Source organism: Calliphora vicina, chromosome 5, assembly GCF_958450345.1.
Source record: "Calliphora vicina chromosome 5, idCalVici1.1, whole genome shotgun sequence".
NCBI lineage: Eukaryota > Metazoa > Arthropoda > Insecta > Diptera > Calliphoridae > Calliphora > Calliphora vicina.
Genome location: NC_088784.1, coordinates 18,252,325 through 18,271,784, shown reverse-complemented (window position 1 = coordinate 18,271,784; position 19,460 = coordinate 18,252,325). Strand labels below are relative to the sequence as shown.

At 30.4% G+C, this 19,460-nt stretch overlaps 1 protein-coding gene across 1 annotated transcript; it reads right to left on the bottom strand.

The window, feature by feature from the left end:
• Window positions 1-1,289: 1,289 nt before the first annotated feature.
• On the bottom strand, window positions 1,290-17,073 carry Dark (Death-associated APAF1-related killer). The gene is made up of 11 exons (XM_065511166.1): window positions 16,948-17,073; window positions 14,561-14,748; window positions 14,243-14,473; window positions 11,474-12,150; window positions 11,301-11,421; window positions 10,649-10,866; window positions 10,181-10,582; window positions 8,923-10,117; window positions 8,305-8,670; window positions 8,123-8,242; window positions 1,290-2,647 (listed from the first exon to the last, which is right to left on the bottom strand). The coding sequence occupies exons 2-11, from the start codon at window positions 14,726-14,728 to the stop codon at window positions 1,730-1,732; spliced, it is 4,416 nt and encodes a 1,471-aa protein (XP_065367238.1). The 5' UTR covers window positions 14,729-14,748; window positions 16,948-17,073; the 3' UTR covers window positions 1,290-1,729.
• Between the last annotated feature and the right edge of the window lie 2,387 nt (window positions 17,074-19,460).

The following is a 19,460-nucleotide window of genomic DNA, read 5'->3' as shown; positions in this document are numbered from 1 at the left end:
GCGAGACTATAGGCTAGACTATAGACGAGACAATAGGCGAGACTATAGGCTAGACTATAGACGAGACAATAGGCGAGACTATAGGCTAGACTATAGACGAGACAATAGGCGAGACTATAGGCTAGACTACAGACGAGACAATAGGCGAGACTATAGGCTAGACTATAGACGAGACTATAGGCTAGACTATAGACGAGACAATAGGCGAGACTATAGGCTAGACTATAGACGAGACAATAGGCGAGACTATATGCTAGACTATAGACGAGACAATAGGCGAGACTATAGACGAGACAATAGGCGAGACTATAGGCTAGACTATAGACGAGACAATAGGCGAGACTATAGGCTAGACTATAGACGAGACAATAGGCGAGACTATAGGCTAGACTATAGACGAGACAATAGGCGAGACTATAGGCTAGACTATAGACGAGACAATAGGCGAGACTATAGGCTAGACTATAGACGAGACAATAGGCGAGACTATAGGCTAGACTATAGACGAGACAATAGGCGAGACTATAGGCTAGACTATAGACGAGACAATAGGCGAGACTATAGGCTAGACTATAGACGAGACAATAGGCGAGACTATAGGCTAGACTATAGACGAGACAATAGGCGAGACTATAGGCTAGAATATAGACGAGACAATAGGCGAGACTATAGACGAGACAATAGGCGAGACTATAGGCTAGACTATAGACGAGACAATAGTCGAGACTATATACGAGACTATAGGCTGGACTATAGACGAGACAATAGGCGAGACTATATACGAGACTATAGGCTAGACTATAGACGAGACAATAGGCGAGACTTAGGCTAGACTATAGACGAGACAATAAGCGAGACTATAGGCTAGACTATAGACGAGACCATAGGCGGGACTATTGGCTAGACTATAGGTTAAACTATAGACGAGAAAATAGGTGAGACTATCAGCCAATTATGAATAAAAAATTCCGCGGGAGTTTGTTCCCCGGGAGTTTTTCCTCATTGAAATTGAATAGCAAAAATGAGAAAAGGGAAAAAACTCCCGCGGAATTTTTATTCATAATTGGGCTGTATGTACTTCACATCGTACAATGGATTAATTGGTCAACCCCGTTGATGTAGCACAACATCTTGGCCTTGACCTTAATGCAGAAACCCTGGATTATAAAATGTTATAGTTTTAGCTGTTACAACAACAAGACTATTGATTACAAATGAAAGTCATGTCCACGACTGCCGGCTCTATCCGTAGCCAATAGCTTATTACCCAAAGAAACACCCCAAACAAATTTCAAAAATTTAAAAAATATATTTTATTTAGAGTAAATATATAGAGAGAGAAAAAAATCTAATTTTTGTTAATACATAATAGATGTAAAAATTTAATACAAACATTTTAAACATAGATTAGAGTTATTAATAATAATAATAAGAGAGACTGGAGGACATTACATATTACACGAAATATAAATGACTGTTTAAACTTAATCAGTTCTAAAATGTTATAAAATGTTTTTTAAACAAAATTTAATTAAAATTGCATCAAAGTTTGTAATTTTTTTTTTTTTTGTTTTTGTGTGAGTTTTTGTTTTTACGAAAATATCACATTATCAAAAATGCATAAATACATGACTAAATAATAATAACAAGCTAAAATTATGAAGGATGTTAAAAAATGTTTAACAGATGTTAGATGATGAACATTAAAGTAAGTAGGTTGGGTTAATAGTCATGTATTGGCAGTGTCCACAACATCTGTGCCAGACATAGTGGAGGAGGCTACGGACAAACGATGAACATCTAAATATTCTAAATTTATGGAGGAGGAAGAACTGTCGGGCATATCAATGTCATCAGCTGCAGCTGGTATGGCAGGTTTTATACGCTGAAGATTATAGTAGACTCCCTCGTCGTCAATGGTATAGAATTGATTGAAGTTTTTATTGGCAACAATTTTTTTGGCCTCATTGCCATCCAGTTTTAAGCAAGACAATAATTCTGGCTTATCGCATGGACCTGTTAGACAAGACCAGCTGCTTTCTTCTGGTTTATCTAAACTACTGCTAAAGACACTATCATCATTTAGATCATCGGAACCAACAGATTGTTCCATGCTATTGTTAATGCTATTATTATTACTATGGCCAGCTTTGTGGGTGGATTCAGATGAGGCAAACAGTTGGTGTTCCAGATTTAAGAAACGATCTCTTCTCTGCTGTTGACATGTCACTCCTTTAAAATCCACTTCCTCGGCACTTTTTTGCGAGGTAAAACGTGAACTGTGTCTCTTTTTACTGCCCACCTCCAGCGGATTATTGAGTACATAGTTGATGTTCCAAAAGCATATCTGTTCCGCAACACTGACCAGTATCTCATTTAATGGCGAAAACTTTAAATCATTTATGGGTCTGACATGCGATTTCAGACAGTATATCAATTGTGGCTTGTAGTCATCGTTCAGTTTAAACACCTCAATATCGCCACATGAACGCAAACCATTAACCACAGCAGTGTCGAGACCAATGGCCAAAAGTTTTGCATTATTCGAGGCAGTTAGGCAAGTTATTTGCACATCCTTAAGTGGTGGTATTTCAGAGCGTTTATGACAATTGATTGAGCCATCTTCATTCTTTACAATGTTATAAATCTATATAGAGTAGAGAAAGTAATAGGTAAATTGGAGCAAATTTTAAAAATATTTAAGAATTGTTTTAGAAAAGTGTGTGTGTGTGTGTTAAACCTAATACATAGTTATTTGCAAATTAAAATAATTATTTGAATTGTTAACTTTAGATGGTTTCCTTTACAATACACTGGAATATGTAGTTTAAAGTATGAGGGAATTATGAATTTGCCTAAAAGAATTGTATTTTAATGTCGTTGGAATGAATTAGCAAAAACAAGTAAACGGCTTTATTTTTAAATATTTTTAGGTAAACAAACTTTTTTTTCCACAGTTGTTTTTTTAATTTTTTGGAAAAAAATTTTAGATTTTTTTTTTTAAATTAAAAAAAAAAATTTTAAATTTTAAAAAAAAAAATTTTAAATTTAAAAAAAAAAAAAAATTTATTTAAATTTTTTTTTAATATTTAGCAAAAAAAAACTTTTGGTGAATAAAAAATTCGGATTAAATAATATTTTTTCCGATTTTGAGCCATTGTAGGTCCAACTTACTATGTATATACGTCGTTGCAAAGGTCTTTGAAATATCTATCATTAGATATCCATATTGACTATATTAGTGACTTAGTAATCCAGATATACATATGTATATCAAAAATAGGTAAAAAATCGAGGTTGTGCTGGTTTTTTCCTTATGTCCCAGCCATTTGTGGACCGATTTTCTCGATTTAAAATAGCAACCGAGTCGCAAGAATTCCGGAGATATTGATGTATGAATAGTGTATGTAAGTTATTTTGGAGCTTCGGCAAGTTGATTTCAACAGACATACGGACATGGCTTAATCGACTCCGCTATCTATAAGGATCCAGTATATATATTACTTTATAGGGTCGTAAAAGTATATTGTATAATGACAAACTTATATATACCCTTCTCACAAAAGTGAAGGGTAGAAAAACTTGCAGTTTACTCTACAACATACGAGTTTCTAAGAGATTTCTTAATGGTTTTTCTCATAGACTAGACTATAGGCAAGACTAGACTATAATTTAGACTACATACAGGATTATAAGCTAGACTAGAGACTAAACTATAGCAAATACTATAGTTTAGTCTTGTTACTCCCTTTGCCGGGGTAACAATCTTGTCGATTCTTGTATTGGTTCTCTTTAGTACATATCCACAAGAGGTCATGTAACTTTAAAAGAATGCGCGACTAACGGTTACTCATCTTGTCAAGTTATTGGGGAAGATGGGATACCATTCGCTGTTTGCCCTGATATTAAGACATAGAATATTCTTTTTACGGGTCATCGTAGGGGATTTACCGATGGGTGGAACGTTATATATGCACTATTAAGGACAACGTGGTTGGTAGCAGTTAGTTAGTACTTAAAGAAACTAACTAAACTTGCCCTGACGCAAACAGCTCCACTCAGCGTCAGGGCAAAACGCTGTTGTATGTTATTTGCCTAGTCCAAGCATGCCGTCACTGTGTGAGATGACCCGTTATTACGTGCACACTCGTGGGAACAAAATTGCAGATAGAAATTTAATTGGAAAGTATGTAGTAGGAGTACAGGGTAAGGACGGGAGTATTGAGAAAGGGGTAGCTGGGGTTGCAACTGAGGTGTTCAAGGACGAAGGGGAACCCGTGGGAGATGACGGTCTTACCCTAACGTAGGTTCATGCCAGGATAATGGAACATGAAGGGCAGGTTAGGGTTTTGGTTGTGGACGGAATTCTGGGATTGTCAGAAGACTCTATTGGTGAATGCAGTACCATTGAAATACAGTCCAGGTGGTTAATAAGACCGAACATGCTAATTGCAACTCATAGCGACCCTGCAACTGTCCCATGATGGTCTGCGTTAGTTCTTATCTCCTCTTACTTCTCCAATTTCTACCTACATTCTTTCTCTTGACAACTTCAATCTTACTCAACCTATAGATTTCCTCTTCATTTACTACTCTTTGCTTTATCTTTTATTTTTCCTCAGGTACCACAAAGGGAACGATCAATGGATCCAAGTGTGCTGTACGAGACGAAAGGTTTTTAACGGCTGCCTGAATACCTAACCTATTTAAAAGTTCGAGAATATGGTTCTGCTCTCTGTCGAAGAGCTCGTCAATCGTTAGAAGATCGCCCACATGGTACTGAGGGCGCCAAGCTTGTTCGGCAGTTCTCCTTGGCCAGACGACCGAAGGAAGAGAATGCTAGGAGCAGAACCTGGAAATCTCTAGCTTATCTGGATTATCAGATAGCATCGGCAGGAATTCGCTAAATTCGAAAGAATTAACGGGACCAATTTATGGACCCAAGTGAGCTGGTTAATACCAGCTGCCTTTATAACCTATAAAGGTCCTGTAACTGCAGTATTGGGTTGGTTGTCTTTTGGGGAGTGTCATGCAGATGCTGATGTCTACCGGGCAACAAGCACTCGTAAGGGTGTATGGTCGGCGACCCCATCAGCATGTCGCTTAGGTGTTAATAAGAACGGTGGTGCTGTGCTGTGGATGATAGTAGCGCATCAACGTCATCTTCACAGGTACCAAGGGTGAAGAGTGCTGGCAAACTTCCGGCTAGTTCCCCTAAGGTACTCCGTAAAGGGGACCTTAAAGGGAACAAAGCTGACAGTGTTCGTTCGGCATTCCTCGACGAAGGTACTGAAGATCCCGCATATGTAAAGACTTGTGGTTCAACTCCTACTTCCTTATGAGAGATAGTTCTGGGGATGGTCAACCGTCCTCATCAAGACTATAAAATATACTATAGTTAAGACTATAAGTCAAGACTATAATAAATACTATACACTAGAATATAAATATACAATACAATAAGCTAGACTATAGGAAAGACTATAAGCTAGACTAAAGGCAAGACTATTGTCAAGACTGTACACTGTATTATAGTATTTAACTGTACTATAGGCAAGACTGTAAACCTGACTATATGCAAGACTACTGTAAATACTATAGTCAAGACTTTAGTCAATACTAGCACTGATTATAGGAAAGACTGTAGGCAAGAGTGAAACCTGACAATAGGCATGACTATAATGCTAACTAAAAGCAAGCATATAGGCAAGACTATCAGCCCAATTATGAATAAAAAATTCCGCGGGAGTTTGTTCCCCGGGAGTTTTTTCTCATTGAAATTGAATAGGAAAAATGAGAAAAGGGAAAAAACTCCCGCGGAATTTTTATTCATAATTGGGCTGTATATTAAATTCATACTAAAGACTAGGCAAGGCTATAGGCAAGACTATAGGCAACACTGTAAACCTGAATATAGGCATGACTAAGTAAATACTATAGTCAATAATATATGCAATACTATAGAACTGATTATGGGCAAAACTGTAGTCAAGGCTATTACTAGACTGTTGGCAAGACTGAAAGCTGAATATAGACAATGCTATAGTTAAGAATATAGGCAAGACTGTAGTAAAGTTATACTTTGGTAGTAAATACTATAGACAATACTATAATGCTGACTATAAGCAATAATATACAATATAGTCAAGTAAATACTATAATAAATACAAGTTTGTTTAATATTTTGACAGTTCGTAAAAAAATAATTATGTGTGAACGTATACTTTGGTGTGAACAATCAATTTGTCATTGCTGTTTTATCAGACAACTATACTGGTACATGTGTGAAAAGAAAGCTTTTTTGAATGTATAAATACACCGCCCTTAAATTATTGCAAACGTAAATTTAAAATGTATTAAAAAAGTGCATAATATTACGTCATTATTATTAAATGTACATATGTATAAGGAGCCGCAGAACAAAAGGTACTTTTTCGCATCTTATAAAAATTAGTTTTTTTTTGGTATTTTTATAATATTTGGGTTGAAATCTTCTAGTAACAATCAAGTCATCAACATTTTTTTTAATTTTTTTACTAAGTAAATGGATTCTAAAAAAATTTGTAGTTAATAAAACTTACAACACTACACCATTTCCAATTGTATTTCAGAAGTTTCTAATTGTATTTCAGAAATTTCCAATTGAATTTCAGAAATTTCTAATTATATTTCAGAAAATTCCAATTCAATTTCAGAAATTTCCATTTATATTTCAGAAATTTCCAATTATATTTCAGAACTTTCTAATTGTATTTCAGAATTTTCTAATTGTATTTCAGAATTTTCCAATTGTATTTCAGAAATTTCCATTTGTATTTCAGAATTTTTAATTTATATTTAAAATGTTTCTAATTGTATTTCAGAATTTTCCAATTGTATTTCAGAATTTTCTATTTGTATTTCAGAAATATGCATTGGTATTGCTATTAGAATTTTCTGAAATACAAATGGATATTTCTGAAATACAATTGGAAAATTCTGAAATACAATTGGAAACTTTTTAAGTATAAAATAAAAATTCTGAAATACAAATGGAAATTTCTGAAATACAATTGGAAAATTCTGAAATACAATTAGAAAATTCTGAAATACAATTAGAAAGTTCTGAAATATAATTGGAATATTCTGAAATATAATTAGAAAATTCTGAAATATAATTAGAAATTTCTGAAATATAATTGGAAATTTCTGAAATATAAATGGAAATTTCTGAAATATAAATGGAAATTTCTGAAATTGAATTGGAATTTTCTGAAATATAATTAGAAATTTCTGAAATTCAATTGGAAATTTCTGAAATACAATTAGAAACTTCTGAATACAATTGGAAATGGTGTAGTATAAAACGAAAAAAAAAATGTATTTAATTTCAATGTGTAATTTCTTTATATATTAGATCAGGCTTAAAAACATTCATTTAAAATATTATCGTTAAAAAAAACTCATAAAAAACATACTTTTTAATTTTGTTTTTAACAAAACGTACTTTTTTTTCTTTATTTTTTAACAAATGATTCTTTTTCCGATATTAAAATGGTTTTATATCAAACATCCTTAACATTTACTGTGGTGACTTATGGCAATTAGATGTGTCTATTGATAAGTAAGAAACTTGTTACCATTTCCAGGTTCATGCAGTTTTTTAAGGGGGCGAAATAAATGAAACTCATTTTCCCAAAAATTTGAAATGTGCGAAAAAGTACGTTTTGTACTGCGACTCCTCATATACATATGTATGTATGTAAATTTCATTACTAGATGAAATAATTCTAGCAATTGTGTTATTACTATTCTAAGTAAGCATCATGTTGTAGTATCAAATCAGTAGTAGTAGGAGTAGTTACAATTTGTAAATCAAGTGCAATTTGTTTTTAATTGCTCATAGATTACACAAAAAAAGTGCAAAAGTTTTCAAATAATTGTTTACCTTAGCAATTAATAGAGTTTTTTTTAAGAAACTTTCTACAAAAAAAAGATAATAAATATAAAACCAAGGAAAAAAGTACATAAGAAATAAAAGAAATTAGAAGAAAATAGCAATAAATTTAAAAAAAAAATATATGTTCAAGAACAAAGTTTTAAAACGGATTTTAAAATCAATCTTCAAAATAATAAAACTTACATGCACCGCATAACTGTAAAATCCTAAAAATAGCACATTATCTTTCAAATCACAAGCTGCCAACGAACTGTGAGCATGAATGCCGAATGTTAATGTAAATTCTTTTTCACAATCAAAAAACTGTAAGAGAACAAACAAATAAATAATGTATAAATGATATTTACTATTCTATTGGAACCTACCAACGAAGCACCAAAATTATTAACAATGAGAAAATAATTTCCCATTACCATATTGGAATATTTCGTTAGTGCGTCTATTATGGTCATTTCCTTAGCAGTTGTCATATGTTTCACATAGGTCTTCTCTTTGGCCGATGATGCCACCAATATATTGTCATCGACTGTTTTGAGGTAGAAATCTTTGCCTACGATTTCGTTTGTCCGGACAATCAAACGTTTTTGCTGTAGATCATAAATATCGCCATTTTCGTAAGCCACAATAACGGAATTCTTAAAACAATGTATGCCAATGACATTATCTTTTATTTCCAGTGATGAGGGTATTATAGACCAATTTTTAGTTTCAGCACGACAGATTTGATGGATCTAGGAATAGAGAAAACAAGTAAGAGTGTCTATACTAAAGTATATTTTAAGAGAAATAGATTAAAAATCGAGTTATTCGCGATATTTCAGCCTTTTGTAAAGCCGATTTTCTTGATTTTAAAGAAAAATTTATGCTGGACTATAGCGAATATTTTGATGTATCAATCATGTATGAAAGTAATTTGGAGGGCTTCGGAAAGTTGATTTCAACATACCTACGGACATTGCTCAAGACATGACTGAACTACCTACCCTATTCTTCGAATCCACCGCATACAAAGTATCATCCTCCTCGCTTACATCGAACATTGTGCGACCCAAGAATCTGGTATTCTTTAGCTGTTTCAAATGCTCCAAATTTTCGGTCTGATGAGCCGAACTGTGCTCCCAAACCAAGGTCTGGTCTGCAGCCAAACGTAAACCAAAAATATATGCAATATTTTTGTTACTACAGCCACAGACAATCATGGATTTGAACTCCTCATCATCCAAATCGTAATTATCCACCGAGCTAATATTCTCACTAACACTACTTTCCAAAGTTTCAATGCCGCCGGCTATATCGAAAATAATAAGACCTTTTGCGGTGCCCAGCATTAAGTATTTATTCTCCAATAACAATTTGCCGCAATTGATAATGCAATGCGGACTCTCGTACAGCACCTCAAGTTGGCCATCGAAATTGGGATAAAAGGTTAATGATAAACGTACGACCACATGATTGAATACCAGCACTACAACATCATTACAAACTTTGTGATACACTAGTTTGGCATTTTGCGGCCAATCGAATTTTTTTGTTTCCTCTTCCGTATTGCGCAACTTTAAAAATTTAGCATCCATATTGCCATTGTCTGTGTAATAGATGATCATGTAGTGGGTTTTTATTTTGCTAATGCTATGGATTTTATTTATTTCCGTTTTATGAGGTATTTGATAAGATTTCTGTTCAAACTCTTTGCTTGTTTGATTCCAATCCAAAAACTTTAGCAGACCCGTTTTCAAGGAAACCAGCAGTGTATATTTCGGGTCATCGCCGACTTCCAAATAAAATGTCTGTATATTTGACCAGGAATTGATGTAATCGTTGATATTTTGTTTTGGGAAGATTTGATTGGCACTACATGCAATGGTGGCGTTAAAGTTGGCCTTAACATTACGTCTTTGATTTAAAATGCGTCTTTTTTCCACAGATATATCCCACAATTTCAAATTGCCATAATAATCCAGTGTTAGCACATGATTTTTATTGTCAAAGATTTGCATGTTATTAATATTAACACCCTCCATTAGCAGCAATCGGCTATATCTAGAATCCAGCGATAGATCTATCAAATAAGTATTATTGTTGGCCAAGGCCATAATGCATAGATCCTGGTCCAAAATGCGCACTATTTTTGCTGAATCTGGCAGGCTGAAGATGAAACGCCATTGCTGGTATTGACCACTAAAATTTTAAATAAAATATTATTATTATTTGTTTCTAAATTCCCCTAACATTGAATTTTACCTTTCAGATAACCACAAGCGTCGCGGAAATTGCTCTATTTGTTGCAAAGCATTCTCACTGATAAAGTCTCCCGAGAGCAGGGCATACTGCAATAGACAACAATCCGGAAAATGTATGATTTTCTCCTCCATTTTGGCCAAAAATGCTTTTAATTTCTTAAATGAATATTTCCTATCTCCCAGCGAAATCTCCACGTCATAATTACGCAAATCGGCAATGGTATTGTTAAGGCCGACAGCACGCATTTTTTGGCCCAAAAAACCAAAATCTTTATAAAGTCTAGGAAACAAATGTTTATAATTGGCACCATGCAAGTGATAGCCGATCCAACGAAAGAAGTAGCCATCATGAGAATCAAAGTCTAAATCGACATCTTTGCGCACATTTAAATTTTCTTCAACTCTAGGGAAATAAATTTAAAAAAAAAACATTTTATAAAATGGATTCCTGTATGATTTCTATACTTACTTGTAGTATTCAATAATTCGGCTGTGTAGCTCTTGGGGCTTGATGAGTTGTTGCATTTTTTTACAATTTTTTATATAAGAACTGTACACATATTTAACACAACAGACTATGGTGTCATTGTCTTCAAGTATTTGTTTTTGTACAAACGAATTAATGTGAAATTTTTCTACAAATACCTCAGCTTCATATTCCGTTTTATTCCATAAAAATGATAATAACTGAAAAACAAAAAATATTAAAAATAAAAGAAGTAAGAGTGTTATATTCGGCTGTGACGAATCTTAAATTCATCTAGGAATACATTAAGATAAATATCGAAAACTATTTTTTGGTGAAAAATAAGCAAAATATGCATCAATATTTTCTCGATTTTAAATAGTAACCGAACAAGGACTAGACTAGGGAGCCTTAACACTCGCGGTGAAGGGTATAACATAAATTTGATGAAAAAAAAAATTAAAGAAAAAAAAATTGATGAAAAAAAATTAAGTGAAACAAATTTTTGATGAAAAAAATTTAGGTGAAAAAAAAAATTTTGTTGAAAAATAGGTCGTCGTTTTTTCCTTCGTTTTTTCCATTTCACTTGATATACCCTTCCGAACCAGGAAGGGTATATCATGTTAAAATCGATTTTAGATCAAATCCAACTTACCTTAACTGGTATTTGCGCACAATAAGGAAACACAGCCAATGTAGCATACAATTGCAATTGATCAGGTTTTAAAATCAGCAATGATTTTTCAACGTCACGTATAAATTTCAAGTCTGGTATACTGTAAAGCCAATATTTAATAATAGTAATAATTTCAAATGATATTTACTCACCTAAAATTATTGATATTCTTCATCCATTCATTCCAGTTTGATTTTTTCTCTCGTATATTTCTTGCTATTATACTCAACAAATACGGATCGCCATGGCTCAAATGATACATATCATTGGCCAAATCTAAACTGTCTTTGCGCCAGTCATATTTATGTAAAATGTATTTATCAAGCAACAAAAAGAATTCCTCTCTACTAAAACCCACATTGAGTGTTAGATGTATATTGAGTTTGGGCGACAAGTAGTCACTGACTTTTTTGTTGCGCGTTATAATCAAACGCTTACAGTCCAAATTAAAGGCCTCCTGACATTTAACATTTTGCACATTGGCCAAGACCAGCAGACATTCGTTTCGGCTTTCTTTCGCTTTCATTTGAAGTTTTATTTGCTCCTTTAAGCGGAGTACGTTCTCTCCAATGCTACCATTCTCGAACTTGTGCAGAGGATTTAATTTAAGCATCAGTATTTGTAGTGCCCTGTAATCTTCCTGCTGTGATGTACAGTTCGAGCAATCAATCCAATATATTTTGAAATTCATGCTTTTTAGTACACTGAAATCCGAACAGACATCTATTGAAAGCCATTTTTTGCCACTGCCCAAGCCGCCCAAGAGCACGACACTGTTAATGCCTGATTTGGGATTGAGTTTACGTAAAGCTGAGCGTAATTTTAAGAACTGTAAAGTAAGAAAATGTGATTTTATTTTAATATTTTGTGAAAAAATTAAGATATTAATAAATTTTCTATAAAAAAAAATTATAGATATCGATACATTTTCCAGATGTAAATCTAAGATATCGATATATATTCTAAAGAAAATTAAAGTTATCGAAAATTTTTGTATGGAAAATTTAAGTTATCGAAAAATTTTTGATAGAAAATTGTTTTTATTGGTTAATTGTCTATAGAAATTTTAAGTTATTGATAAATATCCTATATAAAATTAAAGTTATCGATACATTTTCTACCGAAACTACAAGTTTTCGACAAATATTCTAAAAAATTCAAGTTATCGATAAATTTTCTATAGAAGCCACAAGTTATCGATAAGTTTTCTATAGAAATTTTAAGTTATCGATAAATTTTCTAAAAAATTCAAGTTATCGATAAATTTTCTACACAAAATTCCAGTTATCGATATATTTTCTATAGAAAATTAAGGTTATGAATACATTTTCTATAGACACATCAAGTTATTGATAAATTTTCAAAAAAATCAAGTTATCGGAACTTTTTCTATAGAAAATTCAAGATGTCAATATAGTTTCTATTGAAAAATCTAATTAATCTATATAAACTTGAAGTTATCGATACATTTTCTATGGAAAATTCATGTAATCGATAAATTTTCTATAGAAAATTCAAGTTATCGATGCATTTTTAATAACAAATTTATAGTTACATAATTATAGAAAATTAAAGTTATCAGTAAATTTTCAATTATAAATTCAAGTTATCGATAAATTTTCTATAGAAAATTCTAGTTATCGATACATTTTTTATAGAAATTTTCATGTTAAACAATAAATTTTCTATATAAAATTTAAGATATCGATAAATTTTCTGTAGAAAATCGAAGTTATCGATAAATTTTCTATAGAAAATTCAAGTTATTTATAAATTTCCTACATAAAATTGAAGTTATCGATAATTTTTCTATGTAAAATTCAGATTATTTTCCTAGTTATCGATAAATTTTCTATATAAAATACCAGTTATTGATAAATTTGCTATATAAAATTCTAAATTTCTATAAAAAATATAAGTTATCGATAAGTTTTCTAAAAAATTCAAGTTATCGATAAATTTTCTACATAAAATTCAAGTTATCGATAAATTTTCTATAGAAAATTTATGTTATCGAACAAATTATCGATACTTTTTCGATAGATAATTAAAGTTATCGTTAAATTTTCTACATAAAATTGAAGTTATCGATAAATTTTCTATGTAAAGTTCAAGTTATCTATAAATTTTCTATAAAAATGTTCAGTTTTCGATAAATTCTCTAAACAAAATTTCTGTTATCGATATGTACTAATATAAAATTGAAGTTATTGATAAATTTTGTATATAACATTTATGTTATCGATGTTTTTTGTATAAAAATTTAAGTTATCGATAAATTTTCTATAGAAATTTTCATGTTATCAATAAATTTTCTATGTAAAATTTAAGATATCAATAAATTTTCTATGTAAAATTTAAGATATCGATAAATTTTCTATAGAAAATTTATGTTATCGAAAAAATTATCGATACTTTTTCGATAGATAATTAAAGTTATCGTTAAATTTTCTACATAAAATTGAAGTTATCTATAAATTTTCTACATAATATTGAAGTTATCGATAAATTTTCTATATAAAATTATCAGTTTTCTATAAATTCTCTAAAGAAAATTTCTGTTATCGATATGTACTAATAGAAAATTAAAGTTATCGTTAAATTTTCTACATAAAATTGAAGTTATCGATAAATTTTCTATCTAAAATTATCAGTTTTCAATAAATTCTCTAAAGAAAATTTCTGTTATCGATATGTACTAATATAAAATTGAAGTTATTGATAAATTTTGTATATAACATTTATGTTATCGATGTTTTTTGTATAAAAATTTAAGTTATCGATAAATTTTTCTAAAGAAAATTTAAGTTATCGATAAGTTTTTTAATTTTTTATGTAGAAAACTGAAGTCATCGCTACATTATGTTCAAAATTTAAGTAATCGATTAATTGTCTAAATAAAAATGTGTATTATTTTTTACCAGCTTCGTACGATGAACATTGTAATCGGTATGACTTTGAAACTCTCTTTGCAATGATTTAACTGTTTCCAAATACAATGCAGTATCCTCACTATGATCATTAGCTTCGGCTTTAATTTTATCCACAATCCATTTGTAGTCGTTGTATATGACGTCGAAAAATTTATTCATTTGACTATCCGTCTTGTTACATAAAACCCATATTAAATGAAAAATTTGAGCAACACCTTTCTGTAACAAGAAAACATACAAAACAAACAAACAATTAATGAATTAATTAATATTCTGCAACCTAAAACTGAGTGTTTAATTACTTACCTCTTTAGCTATGTAATCAAATTCGGTGTCGGTGAATACACTGCGTCGTAATTCATCTTTGACATCACTGAAATCGAAATCATTATAGAAATCCTTATAAAATACTGATATTATTTCGCTATATGGTGTGGCCTCCACCTCACTAGAACTACGACTATGAAAACTCATGCTGTTGTGGCAAAGGAAAGCTGTAGAGAAGAAAACAAATGCAAAATTTTAAAAATTATTTCAAAATTATATTATTTTCTTATATAAATGCGCTGCAATGAAATCGACTAAAGTTTTATTACAAATCTATATGGCAGACTGTAAATAAATACTGACAATACTTATCTTATGAATTGAAATGATTTTTTTTTTTTTTTTTTTTAATTTTAAGCTACTGGTTTTTTAGGCATTGACATTAAACTCTATTTATGGTCAATTGACATACTTTGAATTGTATAAAAGATTTTCATTTTATGTAATTTGTTTGTGTTAATCAGTCATTGTTTTGTTCTGGTTAATGAAAAATAAGTACTGCTAGTAAATTTATTAATAGAACAGAGTTGAATTAGTTAACAAAAAATCGGTTTGGAACTATGTCTCTATGTTGTAACTTTTAGGATATTGAAGATCAAATGCGAATAATCCTTATAAAACAAAGTTATTATATCTGGGAGTGAAAGATAGTGTGGTTGGAAATAAGTCTGCATTATAAGGCTGATATGTGACTCTCATGAAATTGAAGGTCAATGGACGATATTTACGATTTTTTTACTTTTAGTTATTAATTTTAGTTAATGTCCTAGATATTTCGTATTCAAAAGCTGATGGCGAAAAACAGTTAAATTTGATACCAATTCTTCTATAAAAACCTAACAATTTCTTTCTAAATTCTAAACCAACTAATAATTCGTTCATCGTTAACATATCTTATATACATATGGCTATCAACAGATATTTAGAAAATAAGGGTAATTCCCGAAAAAATTTAATATGTACTCACGCACCGGTAAAGTATCTTTAAAATACGAACCAACTCTGACCGGATTCAACTAGTTTCTATGAAAATTGTCTTTTAGTAGGTACCTATCGCATTTTCTTTTGTTTGAAAAGGTTTACAAGATTCATGAATCATTAATACATTCAATTACATTTTACTTCATTTAATTTAGAGATTAGATTAGAAAAATATAGTGTTATGGTGTACTTTCAATATGCCAGATAGACAATTATCTCAATTAGTCACGATTTGAAAATGTTAGACAAACTGGAGACTATAAATAGCTATTGATTGGGATTATTATTCAATTCTGATGGTTGACCTTCAACGCAAGTAAAATACATGATGAATATTAAACAAAAATGTTGAAAAATTAATTGTTTGATGGACAATTTTAGCAATTTTCAAGATACATATGTAGGTATGTATTATAGATCCGCAATTAAGGCGGCAATTTAAGAAAACCTGAATGACTTTCCCCAGTCAATGAAAACTACTGGGAACCAAGTTACCATCTCGTGATGAAATTAGGCCTATTTTGTATGAAATCCCTTAAACTAAAATAACACAACTACAACCCTATTTAATTTTTTACAAACAACTTGTTTGATTAGCAAACAACAACAACAAAGACTATAAAATATCAAAAAAAAAAACGTGTTAATAACTAACAAAAATAATAAAAACAAAAAAGAAAACAAAAACAATTTGCATGCAAATAAATAACAAACTTTAAAGAGAGAGAGGGAGAGAACAAATTGACAGCCAAAATTTACAAAAACAACAATACAAGAACATTAGTACAGGTAGGTAAGTGTGTGCATGTTGTGTATATTTTTGTTGTTCGTGTAAAATGACAAACTAAAGAACTAGAAAGTTGAATGAACTTTGAAATTGTTTTAATAATTGTAAAAATAATAATAATACGAATAAGATTTTGGAATAAGTAAATTATTTGTAACAAGGTCAGTACACAGAATAAACGAAACAACAACACACTTGTTTTGTAAAAATAAATTCAGCAAACAGACAACCAAACCGCAATAATAAGTGCATTTTTCCCACCACTTTTTATTAAAAAGAAATGACACACACATACCAGTATTTATCACACAATTATATGAAGACACTTTATTCTAAAAATATATACCAAAATATTTATGCACATACAAATATGTACATAATATCAACTAAATTTGATATACAAATTCCTGATAAAAATCTACATAATTTTTTACCATTATATATTAATCATAATTTTTACTTAGTAAGCATTAAGGAAAACCTTTAAAGTCTTTGTTTTAAGTTAAAAAGAAACAAAAAGAGTTCTAAGAAAATAAAATTATTTCATTTGATTACTTTGTTTTTGATAATTTTATAATTAATAACCATAATTTCATACTTTTTCCAACTTTATTTATTAGTTTAATTAAAGAGTTTTATTTTTATCACAATATTTATTAATTTGTTATTGCACTTTTCTTTATGGTTGCAATTTTGTTGCCACTTTGTGTCTGTTTATGCACCTTAAATATATTGCTTTTTAAATGTTATTTATTTTATTCGCTTTTATTTAATAACATTCGAAATTAATTTAGTTATCATTTTCTTTTAATTTTATAATATATAATTTTAATTTAGTAGAATAAACTAATTTGCGGATTATATTTTGTTCTTCGAATTAAATTTTCTTATTGAGACTTCATCCACAGAATATACAGAAGTGTAAAATTTGACGTTTAAAAAATGCCAAATCAGATGTTAGGGCAGTTCTCATAAAAAGAGATAGCAATATATTTTGTACTACAATATCAGTGATGTGTTAAAGCAAAACGCTATATACAACACGAATTTGGTAGACAAAGAAATGTGAACAAAACAAACAAATAAATTTGTAAGACAATTTTTTCGTAGTCTGTGGCACAAAATTTTTTAAAATGAAAAATTATAAAAATGTGTGTATTGTTTACGTGTAAATTTAAATGAAACAAAATTCTTGGTTGTTTTTTACATTTGCAAAATAAAACTCCACATGTACAATGGCAATTAAAAGTGAAATATTACAAAAATAAATGATTGCATCAAACTAAATCGGAAAGAAATTGAATTATTGCGGCAGAAAATTAAGACTAAAACAAAATAAAAAGGGCAGTTACTAAAAATGAAACAAATATAGAACTATATTATTTTCTGTCTCGTGACGCCTCTGTGTACTTTGTGCTTCATCTCCTATTAAAAAATAACCCAGGCGAAATTAATATAAGGTGAGAGCGATTCCACAATAAGTAAAACATTTACAAAAACCACATGCAATTTTTTGTTGGCTAATACTGTAAAAGTCTGCTGTTGTTTTGTTACTTTAATGTTTTTTGTAGTATTCACAACAACAAACACTAGTAGATTTGACAGCTCGAGCATTTAAACAAGAGAACAAAAAAATATTCGGCACCACCTTGTATAAATTCGCAATGACAACAACCAGTGTTGCCAAAACGGCGGGAATTTTTCGGAAAAACCCGCTAAGTGGTTTTCTAGATGCAAAATATTTTCAGTTGGCGGTTTTTAGCGGAAATTTTTAAGTGTATGCCAACTTTTCTTTGTATTGTTTTTGTAGTTTAGCGATAAATGTTCTTTGTTTTGCATAACAATATCAAAGGAAAAAATTAAACGACACTTTTTTTAGTTTTTTCTTCTTTTTTATTATTATTTATATGCATTGGATTCCTATTACTGTTCACTTATTTTGTCAAATACTAGGGTTCTATAGCTGAAATAAAAAGTCGACTTTTCGACCTTTTGACTTTTTCCATTTTTTAAGTTAAATCGACTTTTTTTAGACTATTTTCGATTATATTCGACTTTTTTCAACTTTTTACCATTTCTTGTAAAAAATACATTGTTTCTACATTTATTGATGCGCCTTTTGTAATGTTTAACAATAAAAATGAAATTTATCAAGAAGAATGTTGGAAACATTTTGTGCAGAAAAAGGCTTTATTTTATAAACATTTATTTATTATTTATGTTAGCATACACTACATGTGTAACAAATTGCAATAGTTTTAGTATAATGTAGCAATTAAATATTTTTTTAACAATCTAAAAATCGACTTTTTTTTCGACTTTTATCGGCTATTCGACTTTTGAGATAACATAATCGATTGTTCGACTTTTTTCCGACCAAAAACTCGATTTCGACTTTTTTTTAACAAAAAGTCGATTGTTAGAACAATCGACTTATAGAACCGTACGTATAGAACCCATCGTATTTGATTGTGGGTATATAAATACGGAAAGATTTGGATCCGCTATTTGTAAAAAAAACAAGTAAGTGTGCAATATTCGGCTGTATACCCTTTACGTCATAAATCAATATTATGACAACAGCTTCTATTTTAATAATTTTTATGCTAAAGATACACATATTACATATAAAAGTGAATAAAATTGTGTCTTATTTTTAAAAATTTATTAAATGTTCAATAATTAAAACATTCATAGAAGACGATAACACAGGTCAATACATTAGTCCAATTGTTCTGTGCAGTCTCATATAATGTATGATGTACAACCAGATAGAGAACAAAGCTTTGGCATCATTTTTAATGGTTCATATACAATTTGAGTCACCGTCCCACCTTGGTCATTAAAGTCCAAATTCAAAACTTAAACTAAAATATAATTCTTCTCAAGTTCCATTAATAATAAATTAATGGACCTTGCTTCTTCTGTCGTAATAAAAAAAACGAACTATCCGTTTAGAAATTTCAGATCTATTTCCAATTTTTTCGAAAGTTAACCCAATTGTGACAGTTTTAATACAAAATTTATTTTAACAAACAGTCTTTAGGTTTAAAAATAACCAAACATCGTGAAAATGGGACTAAGGCCTTAATCTATAATAAAATTTAATTA